The sequence below is a fragment of the Dendrobium catenatum genome, unplaced genomic scaffold (assembly GCF_001605985.2).
Source record: "Dendrobium catenatum unplaced genomic scaffold, ASM160598v2 fragScaff_scaffold_1720, whole genome shotgun sequence".
NCBI lineage: Eukaryota > Viridiplantae > Streptophyta > Magnoliopsida > Asparagales > Orchidaceae > Dendrobium > Dendrobium catenatum.
The window spans coordinates 533,114-551,555 of NW_021320182.1; the positions used below are offsets into that span (position 1 = coordinate 533,114).

Sequence of the window (18,442 nt, forward strand, 5' to 3'; positions counted from 1 at the left end):
GGCCAAAAATCTCATAATGTTTTTGTTATTCTAAGTTGTTGATCAAGCTTTAGCATTAGATGAGTTGACCTCAACGTACATATATAGGGAGGAGCATCCTTTTGATTTTGTACATAGTATATCTCCCAGTTTTTATTGTTCAATGCTGAAAGAGGTATTGCCAGTTTTCATCTTGTATGATTTCTTCTTCTTTTTTAACCCCCTTTTCAGCTTTCTTTTCAAATGTGGACAAATCAAATGCAAGAGACTTTGAACTCGAAGAAAAAGGGAGATACTGCATTCCGGCATAAGGATTTAAATGCTGCAATTGAGTGCTACACTCAGGTTAACTTTTTTAGTTTTGCAATTTTTTATTTCTTCATTAATATTTATTTCTAAGGATACATTTGGCTTAATTTTGTTGCATGCTTCTGCTTCATTGAACATCAGAAAATTTTTGGTGTTTTAATGAACTTGGAGAGAAAAAAAAAATCTAGTTGCATGAACTGCTGAAATGCAGCATTCTTAGGACATTATTTTAGACAATTTCTTAGAAGAACTTTTAATGAATTTTAGCTTTCGTTTTTAATTAATTAACTAATTATTTTTATTATTTATTATTAATTAAGATTATGATATTTTATTATAATTGTATGACATTCATAATAATATCAATTTTAGCATTAAATAGCTCATATTAGTGCCACAAGAATTTTTTAGCAAACAAGATTAGGAAATATTGATAAAATTTTACTAAATTATCTTTCATTTTACTCAACAATTTAGCACATCGTACACCATTACTACATCAAAAATTCAAAACCAATACCGAATGGAGCCCAAGTTCCCAGGATTTTTTTTTTCTTAAAAATTTTAAGTGGTCATATTTATCTATAAAATATTATTCAATTTTTTTTTTCTAGTGTTTTGAACCTATGTAGTCATTGGCTTTCATGTTACCCCTATGTAGTTAGGACTTGAAACTATTTTTAGGAGGGTGGAACACTATAGGTTCTAATTACTAATACAATGATGCACTAGTGGATGGACACCTATTAAACCTGAAGTGTAAGCTAATAGTTAAGGGCCATTAACATGAGAGTTGTCTACATTGGGCGTCATTTTTTCTCGACTAGAAGTTTCTCAACACGATCAAATAACATGTACCAAAATTCTACTCTATTAGGTGGAGTTTGTAGGTTGGATTTACTTGCTCTTGAACCTTGCTTAATCATGATATAACATTTAAAGACAATGAGAGACACAAACAACATTGAATGCTTGATCCAACTTATATCATCTATTTTATTACCATTTATTAGGAGGGTGAAATATAAGAGTCCAAGTTCAATAACTTATGGATGGACATTCATCATCCTAAAAGCTTAAGTTGATATGTAACTTGCACTACTACCATATTAAGAACTCAAATGTTATTTCTATATTGATATGAGATTGTTTTCTCTCTCTCTAGTGCTTTTCTACAACTTAATAAGAAAGCGCTAGAAGAAGATTACCTTTATCCACCATATGAAGTATTCATGTAATTGCCATTTTAATCAATGTGTATTAAGACCTGCAATGCTTTATGGTGCAGAATGTTGTCTATTAAAAGAGATGCATAATATTAAGTTAAGTATTGTAGAGATGAGGATGCTCAGGTCGATTAGGGCTTTACTCTTAGAGACAGGATACGAAATGAGCATATACATGAAAAGGTTGGAGTATTCCAGTGGAAGATAAGATTAGAGAGAGTTGTCTTAGATGGTTTGGTCGTATAAAACGGCGGCCTTCTAATGATCATGTTAGAAAAGTAGATGTATTAGATTTGACGTATGTTAAGAAAGATAGAGGGAGATCTAAAAAAACTTGGTTAGAAAATATTAGAAATGAAATTTCTTTATTAGATTTAGATGAGAATTTGACTCTTAACAGTACAATGGAGAAAAAAGGTTCATGCAGCCGACCTCACATAGTAGGATAAAGGCTTATTGTTGTTTTTATTGTTGTTGTTGCATGTATTTGCAAGCATTGGAACACAAATTATTGCTTGGCGCCCTTTTTTTGTAGGCATTTGTTCACTAATACACCCAAAAAAATCAGCGCAAAAATACATTTGAGGTCCAGTTTTTAAAGGGGACGGAGAGAATGTTTTTATTGGTTTACCTAATCAAAATCTAACGTGTCTTGAGTTAAAAATAGACTTTTTTCTATAGCATAACATTCCTATGTAAATTTGCTATGTTTTTAAGAAGCTTGAATTGAACTTAGTGTGCCATTTCTTGTACAAGTTCTTTTGCAAAGATGAACAACATGCAAGTTTCTCACACAACTTCATAACTTTCGCAGTTCATCGATGTCGGAACCATGGTTTCTCCAACTGTCTTTGCTCGTCGCAGTCTCTCTTACTTGATGAGCGATAAACCCCAAGAAGCACTTAATGATGCAATGCAGGCCTTGGTCATATCTCCAACTTGGCCAACTGCATTCTATCTTCAAGCTGCTTCTCTTTTCGCCCTCGGAATGGAGAATGAAGCTCGCGAAGCACTCAAAGAAGGATCTTCCCTGGAAACTAAAAAGAATGGAAGCTCTGCGCGCTGAAGAAATCAGAATAAACCAACACAGTATGGCATAATTGAAACACATACATGGAATTAACTTTCCAGATTTTGAGGATTTCATTGCTTTTTTGGAGAGTGTTCATCTCATCAATTTTTTGAAGGATTAAATCCATCAGTTTCAGGCATCAATCATTGAAATGGTGAAGGGAATTTCTGTCATGTTCTATGAGCACACTATGTTTTGTATTATATGGTGGCAACAAAGATGCCTATGGAAGAGATTTCAAAATGTTTAGCTATTTCTCAATTGTGAAGGCATTGATATTGATGTTAACCTGTATTTGTTCTTCAGGGTTTGATTTTAATTGTATTTATATGACCCTATCATTCAGGTTCTTTTTAATAAGACTTGCCTTCTGGTAATATTTCATGCATATTCTTCTTCCATTATTTTGTAAATGGGATAAATTTCAAAATAATCCTCCGACTATTAATATTTGACCAATTTAATCTTTAGAGTATCACGTTGCTAGAATGTAGTCCTATGATTATCAATAATGGATTCAAATTAGTTCCTCTGTAAGACTTGGTTTGGGATGAATTTTTTATTGTTTCTTAAAGCATCTTTTTATTATAAAAATTAAAATTTTTGTATTAAAAAGATGCTTCAAGAAGCAGTAAAAAAGTTGTTCAAAATAAAGTCTGACTACAATGGGATCAATTTTATATCACAATTATAATATGAGATGTCATTTTAGATCAATTTGTATAGATTTAGGATTAAATTGTAGAAATGTGATATTTTGGGAATAAATTGGCCACATGAATAATCTGGAGGTTTTTATTTTTAGATTTTTCTGTTTTGTAAATTAATCTCTTTTGACTGAGCTTAATGTTTTAGAAGTAAGGGAGAAGTTAGCCAGAGGATTTTTAGTTTTTTTTTTTTTTTAATTTAAATTTAACCCTTGATGTATGACATTTTTTATAAAGTAAATATTTTAATATTTGAAAACTACTATTAAATTTGTTCTCTTAGAAAAAACCAAGTCTGATATTTTGGAAAATTTCAAACATTTTTAGGTTTTATTTACTATAATATTATTATTATTTTTTAAAATAATTTTTTAGCATAAAAAATTTTTGAATTAAAAATTTATGTGTTTTATAAAATAATAAGAAAGCTGTGTCAAATAAAATCTTATTTTAGAGTGAACAGAACAATGTATTTATTTTGTCCTTGGAGATGATTGATGATGATATAATGTTCATAATTAATGATGCTTTTTTTAGGTGTTATTAAATTAATTATATAATATTAAATTATTATTTTAATAACAGAATCATAAGTCACTAAAATTTTAAATTCTCATCCCTTCTCATTTTCGGCAACAGAGAAATGAAAAACAAATTTAAGAGAGAAAGAGGAGAGAAAAAAAGCTAGTATTTGAAAGTCCAGGAATGACTTTCATCCATCGAGCTTGTTGGAAGATTTGCTCATCTCGCTGTAGAAACCTTTATCCTATTTCTAATTTCAAAGATTTATATTTTTGATATTTTTTTTATTAAATTTGTGTTTTTGTTATAAAAAAATGAGGATAATTTTGTATTGATAAAACTTTCAAATTATAACTTTTTATATGTTATAGAGATTGAGATCATAAATATTATGAATATTTATTTGAGATTTTTCACCTGAAGATTTTGAAAATAGAATAATTTTTTCCTACTCTGAAATTTATTTTGACATTTAAAAATAGTGATTTAGTTCAACTAAAGCTTTTGAATGCTATTTTATGTAATATCCGGTAATTTGGTTAAATTTTTAAAATGTGAATTTTTGCTCAGTGGGATTTTCTTTTATCTATCGTTAGGATATTTTGATACTTTCTGAATTAATCTCAGTTATGCTTTATTTGTTACTATACATTGGAAATGCATTTGAATATGTGATTGAAATTATGATTATAGTACTATGATAATAATGTGCATGTAAAATACAAATAAAGACTTGTTGACCCGTTGGTTGGAGATTAATTGACCTATATAAGATGGTAGGTCGACGGGCTTTCCTATAAATACTATGGTTTGATGTTATCATCTACTTATTCACGTGATACACTAATTAAGAGTTATAAGGAGATAATTAATGTGCCAACGGGCAAAGATTGATAACTCTATTTACTGAGCCAATATTTACTGATACTGAAAAACATCGTGATAGCCAAAATTTTTACTTGTTTAGTGTAACTACTAAAATGAATGTTATATAAACATTATTTAATTATATTATTGTATGAATTTGTTATTAACACTATTATTTATTTATTGATATAAAAACATGATATATATATATATATATACATTGAGCATGTTATATATAACATATATTGAGCATGTGATTAAGATATTGATTTAATATTGGTATAGAATAACTGGATAATATGTGTACACTCTTATATAAGTTTATTGTCTTGATATGATTTTAACGGCCCTCACAAATGATTTGATTTTATAGCTTTATACAATCTCTTTATTGATTGATAATAATGATAAGAATATTGATTTATGGATTTAATATCATACTAATTTATCGGCTTTTGTATTGTACTATTTTATAGTTTATAGATTTTACTATTATTGTATGTGAGTTTTATTGTTTATACACTAATTCAACAAATATCAATTATGATAATATTTCATGCAGATTCTTCTTCCATTATTTTGTAAATGAGATAAATCTCAAAATAGTCCTCCGACTATTTGTATTTGACCAATTTAATCTTAAGAGTATCACATTGCTAGAATGTAGTCCTACGATTATCTATAATGGATTGAATTAGTTCCTCTGTAGGATTACAACGGGATCAATTTTATATCACAATTATGATATGAGATATCATTTCAGATCAATTTGTATAGCCGAGAGATTAAATTGGAGCAATGTGATATATTGGGAATAAATTGGCCACAAATGAATAGTCTGGAGATTTTTTTGCGATTTTTTTTTTTTCATTTTGTAAATGAATCTCTGATGCCTGAGCTTAATGTTTTAAACGAAAGGAAGAAGTTAGGCAAAGAATTTTTAGTTAAATTTAACTCTTGATGTATGATACTTCTTTTTTAGATTGTAAGCCCTTTTTATAAAGTAAATATTTTAGTATTAGAAAATTTCTATTAAAATGTTCTCTTCGAAAAAAATCAAGTATGTGATATTTTGAATATTTTCAAGCATTTTTAGATTTTGTTTGGTATAATTTTTTTACTATTTTTTAAAATAACTTTTTAGCATAAAAATTTTTTCAATTAGAAATTTGTGTGTTAAAAAAATTACTTTATAAAAAAAAAAAAATTGTCCCAAACAAAATCTTATTTTGGGATGAACAGCTTGGGCTTGGAGACGAAAATTATTGCCCTACTTTTGATATAGCCTCAAGAGAAACGCCTTAATCTAAGATTCTTGTAATAATATCTGAGTGGACACTTAGCTTGTACATGAGTACGTTGGACCTCCTTAATCACTTGCTTAAGGCTCCCTTAACTTGTTAGATAAAGAATTACATCTTCTTAACCTTTTAGTCCATATGATGGAGTCAGCGGCGGATCTACCTTTTAAAAAATATATATTATTATATAATTTTTAGGTAATTTGTTCTCCGTCATCTATTTTTTGTCTTTATTATAAGGGTTTTTAGGCAATTGCCTCCCCCCCCCCAAAAGTTTTAAAATACTATGATCTTTAGGCAATTACCCCATCATAATTAAACAAGTTGTGTAGAAGTCTTATTGTTAGGGAACAATGAACCAAATACTAAAAAACAGTAAATAGAAAAAATTTGTTCCATAGGCTCCGTCAAGAATAGATGTCTCTTCGACTCCTGACATATATACAAAATCTCTGCACTTTTATATATAATTTTTGTGATAGAAAACTCAATCATGGTTATCATGTTGCTGATTATTTGCTTTTTCTGCCTCTTTTTGTGTGCCAATGGATTTCTTGTGAGTTAAATCAATCCCACCATAAAATATTTTGTCCTTATATATTTCGTGGCCATTAGTTTATGTTTTGCGATGACCTCCTCCCTCTTCATAACCGTCCGATCAAAAGCATCTACACGAAGAAAGCCATTTCTACGGCTTCGATTTCTCCAAACCAATTGACCACTAAGCCCCCATACCTCCACCGCATAAAACCGACCTTTCTCAGCCCATACAAATCACCTGTTGCCATCTGGTGGATCGGTCAAACCGGCCTGGCCGGTTAACCCCCGTATCGCAGCCACAAGTCACCCTGTCAAAGATGCACGAATCTTCCACACGGAAATACGTCAACGAAAGGCACGTGTCGGTGACGAATCTTCTCGAAGTTGTCAGCAATGAGGTCTACATTAATAATTATAATAAAAATTTTAAATTTATTATATTACGAAATTATGATTTTTTTTTTCATATTTAATATGCTTTATATAAAATGGCTTGCAATGAAATTTTGTCATTAAGTAAGACAATCAATCACAATAATCCACTTAAGAAAATAATTTGAAATTGTAGGTATCTACTTTCTAAATTAGGAGGAAGTTATTAGCAATAATGTGTTATTATTAGGGCATTTTGTCTCAAGTTGATAAATTTATTGTCAAAATTTTGGAAGTATTTGATTTAAAAGATGAGGAATGTTGGTAAATTGGTCAATTTGAACGATTTTCTCTTTAATAAAAAATTTATAAATATTGTGCAACTTGTTTAGATTTAGTATTCAGTTCAACATGTTCTGATCTGATATGAATAAGATGAGTTAAATTTCTGCATTTGAATTCTTCTACGTGTGTCTATGAAAGTTTTAGATGCATGCATGTGACTATGTGAGAGTGTGCATGTATTTCGAAGCGGGTCCCACGGATTATATTTGCATGTTTGTAAAATATGAAGTTTTGCCCTTATGGCGTCACGACACTAGGTTTGGCGGCTCCGTGCAAGTGGCGCTCTCGAGTTTTTGACAAATAAATTCAACGCGGCGGTGTTGGGGGTGGCGTTGTGGCGCTATGGGCTCTTTGAAGCTAGTGCAGTGTGGCACAACAGCGCTACACTGAATTTTAATGTATAAAATACATGAATTTACAATTTGATCTCACTCGATCCGTTTCGACAATTGATGCTAGAGAAATAAGAAGAGGGATTCCTTGAGTGAGAAAGTCCATTTTGAGCCACTTCTAATCTTTTTTTTTTTTTTTTTTTTTACTTTTGGCCCAATTTTAAAAGTTATTTGGTTCGAGGCAGGGATATTTCGCCCATCTCAATAAAAAAAAACAAAACAAAAACAAAAACAAAATTTTTTCAAAATTTTTTATTAAATTTCTATTTTCTAACTTTACGCTCATAAAATTTTTATTATATAACTTTATGTATGCTGTAAAGAGATCAATTAAGAATATTTTGATAATTTTCTAAAAATTTTACAGCTGATTTTTTTAATTGAGCATTATTTTAATTGATTAAAAAATAATCCTGAACTCAAAAAATAATATTGTTATATAATTAAAGTCTCAAAAAGTATTTTACACAATCACATGTGACTTGATTAAATTCTGATATTTTATATTTATGTTCTATAGTTTTTGTGTTGGCTATCATTATAATATATTTTTTTATGAAATATTGAAATTAGTTCACTTATTCTTTAATTATAGCAATGCAATTAATTATGTATCTTAGTGGTTGAAATAAAAGTTCTGAGGAGATTTGTTGTGAGAGAAATTAGTTGTTGCGGTGCCTATAAGGCATATTTTGGTGCTTATAAGTCATATTTGAATAATTGCATCGCATATTAAGGTGTTTTACGCATATTCTGTTCTGATGTGGTCTGCTGAGCTATATTAGCTCACAGATATGTTCACATTCTTTTTTTACTGTCTCGAGAAAGGAATGAACCAGTCAAGTTACAATGTCAGGATCTGATATGAGTTTGTTGTAGTACTCATTCCTTTTGATTTTTGTACAGTCTTGTCTAGTATGGTTGGTTCTATTTTTTACTTTAGTTGGTAGGCATATATTATGATTTAATTATTATATATACATTTGGATAAGGAAATGAAAATTTTGGATGAATTTATTTATTGTGCTTGATGTTATTAGTAGCTTTATGGTTAGTTATTTATTTTAAAATTGTATTAGAAGAAAATTTTTAATAAATTCAAAACTTAGATCTTAGGATTTGCCTATTTCAAGCCAACACGATAAGACATGTTTAGTCTAAGTCTTATAAGATTAAGTTATAACATATTAAGGGCTTTTAATAATTAGGAAAAAAATATGTGTTAGAAAATTTTTTTGGCCAAATTTTCAATGAATTATTCATCAATGTGCAATAAAATGATAGCATGCCAGACACAAATTAGTCTAGAAGTGAATCCCTTCAAAATTATAGCAAATGTTTTTGGCATATAAACATCAATAGATAATTTAAGGTTTATCACTATTTTAAAAATCAGGTCGGGCTCAGGTTGACTCATCAACCCGAAATTGACCCAAAAATGACATGTTTTTGACCTGAGAACCCGATTTTGACCCAAAGAGTGGAGTTTAACCCATTTTTGGACCCGAAAACTAGAGTTTTATGTTCGAATCGGGTCATTCGAGTCGGGTCGAGTTTGACCTGAAATTGACACCCCTAGCTGAAATACAGAAATAGAGAAAATTTCATATATTATTTAATTTAATGATGATGTCACAAAATTTTATATGCAATTAAATCTATTAAATTTGCTAACTGATCCCAAGTAAATTTATCTGGACACGTGTCGGTAACTTCCCCACTCCCCCAGCCCCTCGAGATTCTAAACGGCCCTTCGACTCAGTATAAAACGAACACCCACCCTCCAAATACGAACCAAAACCAACCACAGCTTTCGCGTTCTTCGGCCTCGTATTTTGTTGTAACTTGGTTTTCCTTCGATCATGGCAGAACAAACCCTCACCGGAGACCTAAAACTAGCCGCCAGAAAATTCCCATCTCGGCGATCGCTATCCGTTCCCGGCAAGATTGAAATCACGTACTCTCGCCTCGACAGCTTAATCGACTCCGCCGCCTCAAGCCTAATCGCCGCCGGTGTGGTCCCCGGAGATGTTATCGCGCTCACATTCCCCAACACCGTTGAGGTCAGATTTATATTCTTAATCTAGTTCTTCAATTTCGTACCCAATTAATTCGGGAAGTTAATTAAACGATTGACTGATGATTTATTTATTACAATGATCGATCGCGATCGATTTGTGCAGTTCGTGATTATGTTTTTGGCGGTTATCAGATCGCGCGCGACGGCCGCGCCGCTCAATTCTTCGTATACTCAGGAGGAGTTCGAGTTCTACCTCTCCGACTCTGAATCGAAGCTTCTCCTCACGAATAAGCAGGGGAATGCTGCGGCGGTTAATGCCGCGGCCAAGCTTGGCTTACCCCACGCCACAGCCGATCTGCCCGACGCCTCCAGCGTCGTGCAGATAGACGGACTGCCGGGCACAGCGGTCGTAACAGACGATTATCCATCGCCGGTTTCTACAATCGCCAACGAGACCTCCGACGTTGCACTTTTCCTGCACACCTCCGGCACAACAAGCCGGCCGAAGGGGGTTCCCCTCACACAGCAAAACCTCGCCGCTTCGGTCAAGAACATCCGATCAGTCTACCGCATCACGGAAACCGACTCAACCCTCATCGTTCTCCCCCTCTTCCACGTACACGGTCTCCTCGCCGGGCTCCTCAGCTCGCTCACAGCCGGTGCTGCCGTGGCTCTGCCGGCCGTTGGACGATTCTCTGCTTCGACCTTCTGGACAGACATGCGGGCAGCCGGCGCCACCTGGTACACTGCGGTTCCCACCCTTCACCAGATCCTACTTGACCGCCATGCCTCAGCATCGGAGGCGCCATACCCGCCGCTCCGGTTCATCCGCAGCTGCAGCGCGTCGCTAGCTCCGGCGGTTTTCTCGCATTTAGAGGCTACTTTTGGAGCGCCGGTACTGGAGGCGTACGCGATGACGGAAGCCTCGCATCTAATGTGCACGAATCCACTGCCAGAAGACGGTCCACACAAACCCGGTTCTGTGGGACGGCCAGTCGGTCAAGAATTGGCAATTCTCGACGAGGCCGGTGCTGTTCGGCCGCCAGGATTTCCTGGTGAGGTCTGCATCAGAGGACCGAACGTGACCAAGGGGTATAAGAATAACACGGAGGTGAACCAGGCCGCTTTCTTGCACGGTTGGTTTCACACTGGCGATATTGGTTTCGTTGACGATGATGGGTATCTTCACCTTGTCGGCCGCATCAAGGAGCTCATCAACCGAGGAGGTGAAGCCCTTACGCGATTCAATTTGGGAAATAATTTCAGTTTGATTAGAAATTAACGCTTGATTTGGTTTTGTGGCAGGTGAAAAGATTTCGCCTATTGAGGTTGATGCCGTGTTGCTAGCCCACCCGGGAGTCTCACAGGCGGTGGCCTTCGGCGTTCCTGATGACAAGTACGGCGAGGAGGTAAAGCATCTCTGTTCCAAAAAAAAATCTTGCATTTATTTTTAAAATAAATTGTATTTTTATAAAAAATTTAGATAAATTTAATGAAAATTGTTTTTCTTATGACATCAAAATTAAAATAATTAGGAATAAAATTCTCATTGCTCCTCAATTCTTAGTGAATTACAACTGGATTGGGAAATAATGCCTAACGATGATTGTCCTCTTGCAGATAAACTGTGCTGTGATTCCGAGAGAAGGGACAGAGATTGATGTGGAGGAGATGAAGAGTTACTGCAAGAAAAATCTGGCATCATTCAAAGTACCGAAGAAATTTTTTGTGACGGAGTCGCTACCGAAGACGGCGACCGGTAAGATCCAGCGGCGGATGGTGGCCGAGCAATTTGTGGCTCAGGCGAAAGCTACCAAGGTCGGGGCTTAAGCTTTTACCTTTAAGCTTAATTAAATTGTTCGGCTCATTTCGATCGGTTATATTGCTAAACAAGAAGAAGGCTTAGAAGTTATAGGAATAGCTTGAAAGCGGACATAGAAAAAATTAAAAATAATAATGCTTGTAAGATATTATGATAAAAAAAGCTTTAAGATGGATTTGTATTAATCTCAATATAAATTAGACGGTTTGTAAGTATATGTTGATAGATTTTACATCAATATATGATTTTGTTTTCTCAAAGAAAGAGCCAACGATCCAACCAATAATCCAATTTTAATGTTTAGATCGTTTAAGTCTATAATAAATGTTTAAGAAATGATTTTATATTAAATATTAGAAAGTTGATGTTAATTATAATCAGGAGGGGAATGGAGAGTGACGTAGCTAGCAAAGACACTCATGGATCTCTTATTTGCACCTGACGGTGCATTTTAACTTATATATATCACCCTTATTCATGGCCATCTATGATATGCTACTTGGGTCCCATTGGCCACAAGTGTGACAAAATTATATATTTTTTTCTAAGAAAAATAAACTTTTTTTTTTAAATAGTTTGATAAGTTCTCGGATCATGGCAGGCGAATTATTAAGTCTGGTGATCGGACCGTCCGGACACCAATTCAGACGTGCCACACCACCCAGATACATTGGGCCCCGGGTGTATCTGGGTGACATGGCGCGTCTGGATTGGTGTCTGGAAGAATCCGGAAACCAGACGTAACAATTTTCCCAACTATTGAACCTTTGTGGGAAGCTTCCCGGCAAGTTTGGAATTATGGTAACCAATAAGTAGGTCTCAATCATTGAAGAACTCATAGTTTCTTTCTTCTAAAAATATACCATTGACAATCAAAGTCAGATTTGCCATCCTTTTGTGAAAAACAAAGGACTTCAAAGCAAATATTAGGGTTTTTCCTTTGTTGACTTTGATGTATATTAAGAAAATATGTTTGGTATTTTACGATCATAATCAAAAGCTAATTTTCACAATCGGATCTGCAAGAACATAATAGCTCTAAAATATTATTGTTCGACTTAAAAAAAAAATTTATGATGGACATAGGACCTTTTGAAAAAAGTTAATTCCCCAACAACATATTTACAATCATCTTTATAAAAAATTATAGAAGATCCAAATGAACCCTTAATTTTAAAGTGAAGATAAGTTATTTATTAGGGGAAAAAGTTAAATTATTATAAGTTATGATAATATGAAAAAATTATTTATGATATATCATCAAAAAAATTTCCGGATCAGTCCCAAATCTCGAAGCCAATTTTTATTGGAAACTTCCGAAATTAAATTTGGGACCATCCAAATTCCGATTTCAACAAACTTATAGTCGAACTGAACGTCTCAAAAAGATGAACCTAATGACATCAAATTTGTTCCAATTTGAGCCCAAATGGATTTAAATCAAGGACCATAAGCACATTTGAAAGTTTCAAATCATAAATTGGACAATCAAATGATTTTCAAATTTAACATGCTTATAGTCAAATCGAGCGGCTTGACGAGACAAATCCAACAAGTTCAAGATCGAGGAATTCAGACACCTTTAAGGCACTTAAATACTCAATAAACGATCCATAATCAAGGGAATCAAAATCGATAGTCCATTCAAACCACATCGAACATGCCCTTGATCTTCTCCATATTTACAGATCGCACCACTTCTATAAAACTATAAATAGGCCCCTCATTCTTTACAAAGGGGAGGAAAAAAGAGAAATATGGGAGGAGAGGAATAGAAATCTGAGATATCTCTAGCAACAAAATTCCTCATTTGTAAAGAATGATCATATACGAGCACGCTTAACTTCAAGAATGACTATAATTGCTAGAAACGGATACGATATCAAGAGGTTATACATCCCAAGAATGTTCACATACGACCACGCTTAACTTTAAAATTTCTATTAATTTTCAATCCTTAAACCGAAAAATATGTCATCATTCAAACGTTTAACTTCATTATACTTCAAGGGTTTCACAATGAACATAAAATGATTTTCTCCAAATGAAATAACTAAATCAATAAAGAAATCTTAAGAAACTCTTACTAAACAGAAAAGTTGGTTCTCATGTGTACGATTCATCTCAATTTTATTTTTTTTCTCATGTATACAAACAAAAAACAGATAACCGCCCGATCAATGATTGTCACTGGACTTTCGATGGACTTCCGTCCGGCCACTAATTATTGTCGGATTTCCTACCGACCACCTTCATCCAACTACAGTCCTTCCAACCATCATCCAAGAAATCATACCAAATAAGGAGTTCTAGCTTGTGTGGTGCTCATATTCATTCACAATTCTTGCATTAATAATATAATAAGATTAAAATGCCAAAATTATTATTCTGTGCAATTTGTACAAAATGAAATAACTATAGTTTTAATCAGTGAAATTATGAAATCATTCAATCAAAATATCCAAAATAATCAGTACTATGATATACAAAAATTTTTATGGTAGAAGTTTATTAAATCTAAATAAAATATAATAAAATTAATTTGGGAGAAATTAAATAGTAGAAAGTAAAATCTTTGAAAATAAAAATAGGATTAAGTCACCTACAATGATATGAGTAATTTTCATAAAAGCGACAAAAAAAACCAGCAGCCCAAAAACTGATTTCTCATTCATCTCCCCTCCTTCCCCTCTCTTCTTCTTTGTTTCCTTCATGGGCAAGCCGAGCGAGCGAGGGGGAGAGTGGAGCGAGTGGCTTTTAAATATATATAAAAACTCATTTTTGTGTGTGGCGCCATGACACTAAATTGACCCAGCATTGATTCGTCGCATGTGATTCTAGAGTTACTATAAAACAAAGACTTATGGTGCTGAGGCGCCACTCTCTGGCACTTCTCAGCATCATTACACCTAAAGCACAACTCGTAGTGATCCATGCAGCTTTCTAAAAAATATAAAAATCTATATTATTCAAAATCCTGGCTGTTACAAAATCGGCGTTTATTGACTTCGTTGTATGGCATCCCTAACAACATTGATGCATGTCTTCACCTATAATGCCAATGCATGCTATTAACACAAACTTTAATTGCCTCCATAGCCAATAATGTCAATAAACACCATGAACTATAAAATTACCACATGCCATTAAAACCAACTTCAACACCTTCCAATTTCTGCACTGCTGGTCGCAATAAATAGTGTTCACACCACCACCTACAAGGCCGATGCATGCTATCAAGATAAATGCCAACACCTATTGGCTTCATTACTTGTCATCACCATTAACGTTAACACATGTCATCACCTATAAGGTTGATGGGGATCTTATAGGTGATCACCTACAAATGCTAGCACCCATCGACTTCATTTCTTATCATTGATAATAACATTGACATTGCCTATAAAGTTGATACACATTTTTGATGAAAATGCCAATGCTTGTCATTTCTAATAATATTGGCATACACGATGGCCTATAAGATTGGCATGTGAGTAGACAAAAAACTGTATACGCGTTGATGCCATCACCCACCATTGCTATTAAAGTCAACATAATTTATTGCTTATAAGAAAATTTTACATCATTGGCACTAATATCTACACGTAAGGGAATTTTATTTCCCATCATTGCCATTGATGTTGATGCACACCATCGCCTGTATATTTGATGCAAGTCGTAGACACATATAAGGATGCTCCTTGACATGTTTGCCTACTACCACCAATAACAACAATACCCTTATTAACAATAAAGCTGATGCATGTTGTGGAACAATGACTTCCTTATCCTTCATCGTTGATATCAACAACATACAATACTTCCTATAAGACCATTGCATATCATTGACACACACACTGGCACCCACCAACTTTAGATCTCACCACTGACAGCAAATTCAACATACATAATCACTTATAAGATCGATACACATCATTGACATACATATTGATGTATATTATCACCAAAAATATGGACATGCACCATCCCTTGTTAGATTAATGCAAGTCGTGAACACAAAAGTCTAAGCACATTGACTTCATTACCTATCATTGCTAACAACATCGATGTGTGTCATCTCCTATAAGAAAAATGCATATGATCAACCCCAACACTGAAGCCCGCAAGCTTCATTGCTTGTCGTCGTCAACAGTGCCAACGCACGCCATCGTCCATAAAGCCTAATCACACATATGTATCAATTAATTATAACTTCTGATGTCAACACCAAGATTTATGTTTAACTTTTTGATCTCTAATCTTCTCTCCTCAAATGAAAATGACAGAATATACCATCGAAGATCTCCTGAAGATAGCTTTAATGTTTCAAATCTCCTCAAATAAAAAATATCTCTTGCGCCCTTTTTTATCGTATGCATACTTAACCTTCTTATAAATTAAGACGTTAAACTCTCATTTTCTACTAACATAAATTTTCTATCGCAACAATAAATTTATTAGTAATATTTATCATATTGATTAAAGACAACTCGAATTTGGTTGCTTGAGAGTTCCATTCATAATTTTTATATGGTTCCAACTTCATCCAAGAAATGAGCCAAAACCAAAATCTTAGCGCAATTTTTTATTAGTTTCTTTTTCAATTCGGCGGTCCAATCGTCACGCGAGCTTTGACTTTTTCTTCCAGCTTTTGGGCTTCTACCTTTTACGATCGTTGGATCTATCTACGAAAATCAAACAATTTCTACGGCCATGATTTCACCAGATCAACTTTCCAGTTTTAGCCGCCTAAGCCTAGAACTGTTAAAAACGGGTTTCTAGTCGAACCCGAATCTAACCCGGTACTTTTTAACCTGATCGAGCCCGACCTATTTTTGCAAACGGTTATATTTTTTGAACTCGACGACCCGCTTCGGGTCCGCATCAACCCAAACCCCACCCGCTTCTTTTATGTTTTACTAAAATATTTTTATTTAATTCGATTTATTTAAACATAAATAAAATTAAGGTAAAACTTACCTAAATCAATTTAAAACAAATAGCATTTACTTATTTCAAAATAATCTTCTAAAACACTTCTAAATCAATTAAAAACATGTCAAATTAGGTTGATTTTTGATTTCGGGGTCAACCCGAATCTGACCCGATTTTACAAACGGGTCTAAATCCCTATCCCGAACCCGGCCCAGTTCGAGTACGAGTTAACTCGAACCCAAAATTTTTGGATCAGATTCGGATCGGATCAAATATTCACACCCCTTTCTAAACCTACATACATACCCCCACCGCATAAAACCAACCCAATCTCCATAAAAGTTTCACAAACAATACATATAATCTCTTATATTATTTTGATTATATTAATTTGTTGGGAATATAAAGAACCTCTAAATTGATGGGCCAGTGGGGGCCCATACATTTAAGGCCACAAATATAAATCTAAAATTTCTTAAAGTTGACGAGCTCCACACGCCAGCTCTCATTTTTCATTCTTTTAAATAAAATTTATATTAAGTTTAATTAAATAAAAAGGAGTGAGATTAACGAATAATTTAATATGTAGCAAATGACAGAAATAGTTTTGCGTATTCTAACCAAAATGCTTAACTTTTTGATGTATTCATTAGAATGCGCTTGATATATCATCAAAAAATTATCTTGACCTGACATGAATTTCGAGGAAAAATCAAGTTGAAAATTTCAAAAATTAAATCGAAGACCGACTGGGCTCTGATTTCAGCAAACTTATAGATGAACTGAACGTCTCGAAAATACGAACCCAACGACATCAAATTCGACTCAATTCGAACCTAAATGAGTTCAAATCAAAGACCCAAAGCATATTTGGAAGGTTCAAACCATAATTTGGATTACCAAACGTGAATGCTTATAGTCGAATTGAGCGGCTCTAATCAAACCCTCTCTTCATGCAGTCTGTGATAATTCTGTCCTTGTCGTTGGGGGTGTTAATCCAATGTGTGTGTGTCTTTGGATGGTCAGGAGGGGTCTATTATTGCTCTAAATTCGAGTTACATTGATCATGTATTTGGGGGTGTTGATGATTATTTGGGGGTTAATACAATGACTTTGGACTCTGGTTTAGCCTGTGGTGTTTCTGTTCGTATGGGGATGGAACTTCTTGTGGCTCCTTTTAAGCCGCCTAGAAGCACCCTTTGTGCTGAAATGAATGATAATGTGAATGAAAATTCTTGTGGTACTGTCCTAGTAGCTGGCCCCTCCTGTGTGGTAGTTGTGCCGGATGCGGGTGTTTTGTTGGATAATAATGTGGTTTCGGGGGACGTTGTTCCCTCTGGTGATGATCATTGCGACGTTGTTTTTGCGACTGATGTTGTTCCTTATGTTTGTTTAGAGGGTGGGGGTGCTACCCCGCCTGTTGGTGGTGTTAGGACTGCTCATATTATTAAGCCGAATAATGATTTGCGTAATTCTGCTCCTTTTTGGCCTCTTAATTTCTGATGGTGATGATCCTTTATCTAATAGTTTTAATAAGTTGTATTTTAATGTTCCTATCTCTGTTATTTCCAAGGATGATTTGCAATCTCATCTATCGAGGGATAGATTTGCAATCTCATCTATCGAGGGATAGTGAGCATCCTTTCGAGAATGAGAGCGGGTGAATACCCCATTCCCAAAATAAATAAATAAAATGGTAAATTCTTTCTCTCTTTTGTTATGCCACTTTCAGCATACATAGCAAAAATAATATTCAAATTAAGAGTTTGCCCTAATACAAAAAATTTTTTTGTCTTATATTTATGATATGAATTTATATCACGTGCTGCTCACCCAAAACCTCCCCCCTTATTTCATATTGAATCGCTTTCTTGAGAAGAAATGGACTTCTACTTGCCAATTCGACGCATCTATTATCATATTAAATAGTATTGTTTTTTAGTACTATAAGTTATCACAAGAAATATTTATTCTACATCGCTCACCAACTAATATGATCATGCCGATCAATCGAACCTATCAACATTGATTCT

At 34.0% G+C, this 18,442-nt stretch overlaps 2 protein-coding genes across 5 annotated transcripts in view; both read left to right on the top strand.

Annotated features, from left to right (window-relative positions):
* LOC110097932 (probable serine/threonine-protein kinase BSK3) overlaps positions 1-2,974 on the top strand; it is a 44,523-nt gene extending 41,549 nt beyond the window's left edge. For all 4 annotated transcript variants that reach the window (XM_020824595.2, XM_020824597.2, XM_020824598.2 and 1 more), the window contains exons 10-11: positions 211-324; positions 2,329-2,974. In XM_020824595.2, coding sequence (XP_020680254.1) covers positions 211-324; positions 2,329-2,580 — 366 coding nt within the window. In that variant the 3' untranslated portion in view covers positions 2,581-2,974. The remainder of the gene's footprint in view (positions 1-210; positions 325-2,328) is intronic.
* A 6,452-nt stretch (positions 2,975-9,426) lies between these two features.
* LOC110097922 (oxalate--CoA ligase) lies at positions 9,427-11,714 on the top strand. Its single transcript, XM_020824579.2, has 4 exons — positions 9,427-9,695; positions 9,816-10,878; positions 10,958-11,061; positions 11,273-11,714. The coding sequence occupies exons 1-4, from the start codon at positions 9,495-9,497 to the stop codon at positions 11,480-11,482; spliced, it is 1,578 nt and encodes a 525-aa protein (XP_020680238.1). The 5' UTR covers positions 9,427-9,494; the 3' UTR covers positions 11,483-11,714.
* Positions 11,715-18,442: the final 6,728 nt, after the last annotated feature.

Coding starts and splice junctions, on each gene's coding strand:
- LOC110097922 (XM_020824579.2), top strand. CDS start 9,495: ATGGCAGAACAAACCCTCACCGGAGACCTAAAACTAGCCGCCAGAAAA. Junction 9,696..9,815: donor CATTCCCCAACACCGTTGAG/GTCAGATTTATA, acceptor CGATTTGTGCAG/TTCGTGATTATGTTTTTGGC. Junction 10,879..10,957: donor GGAGCTCATCAACCGAGGAG/GTGAAGCCCTTA, acceptor GTTTTGTGGCAG/GTGAAAAGATTTCGCCTATT.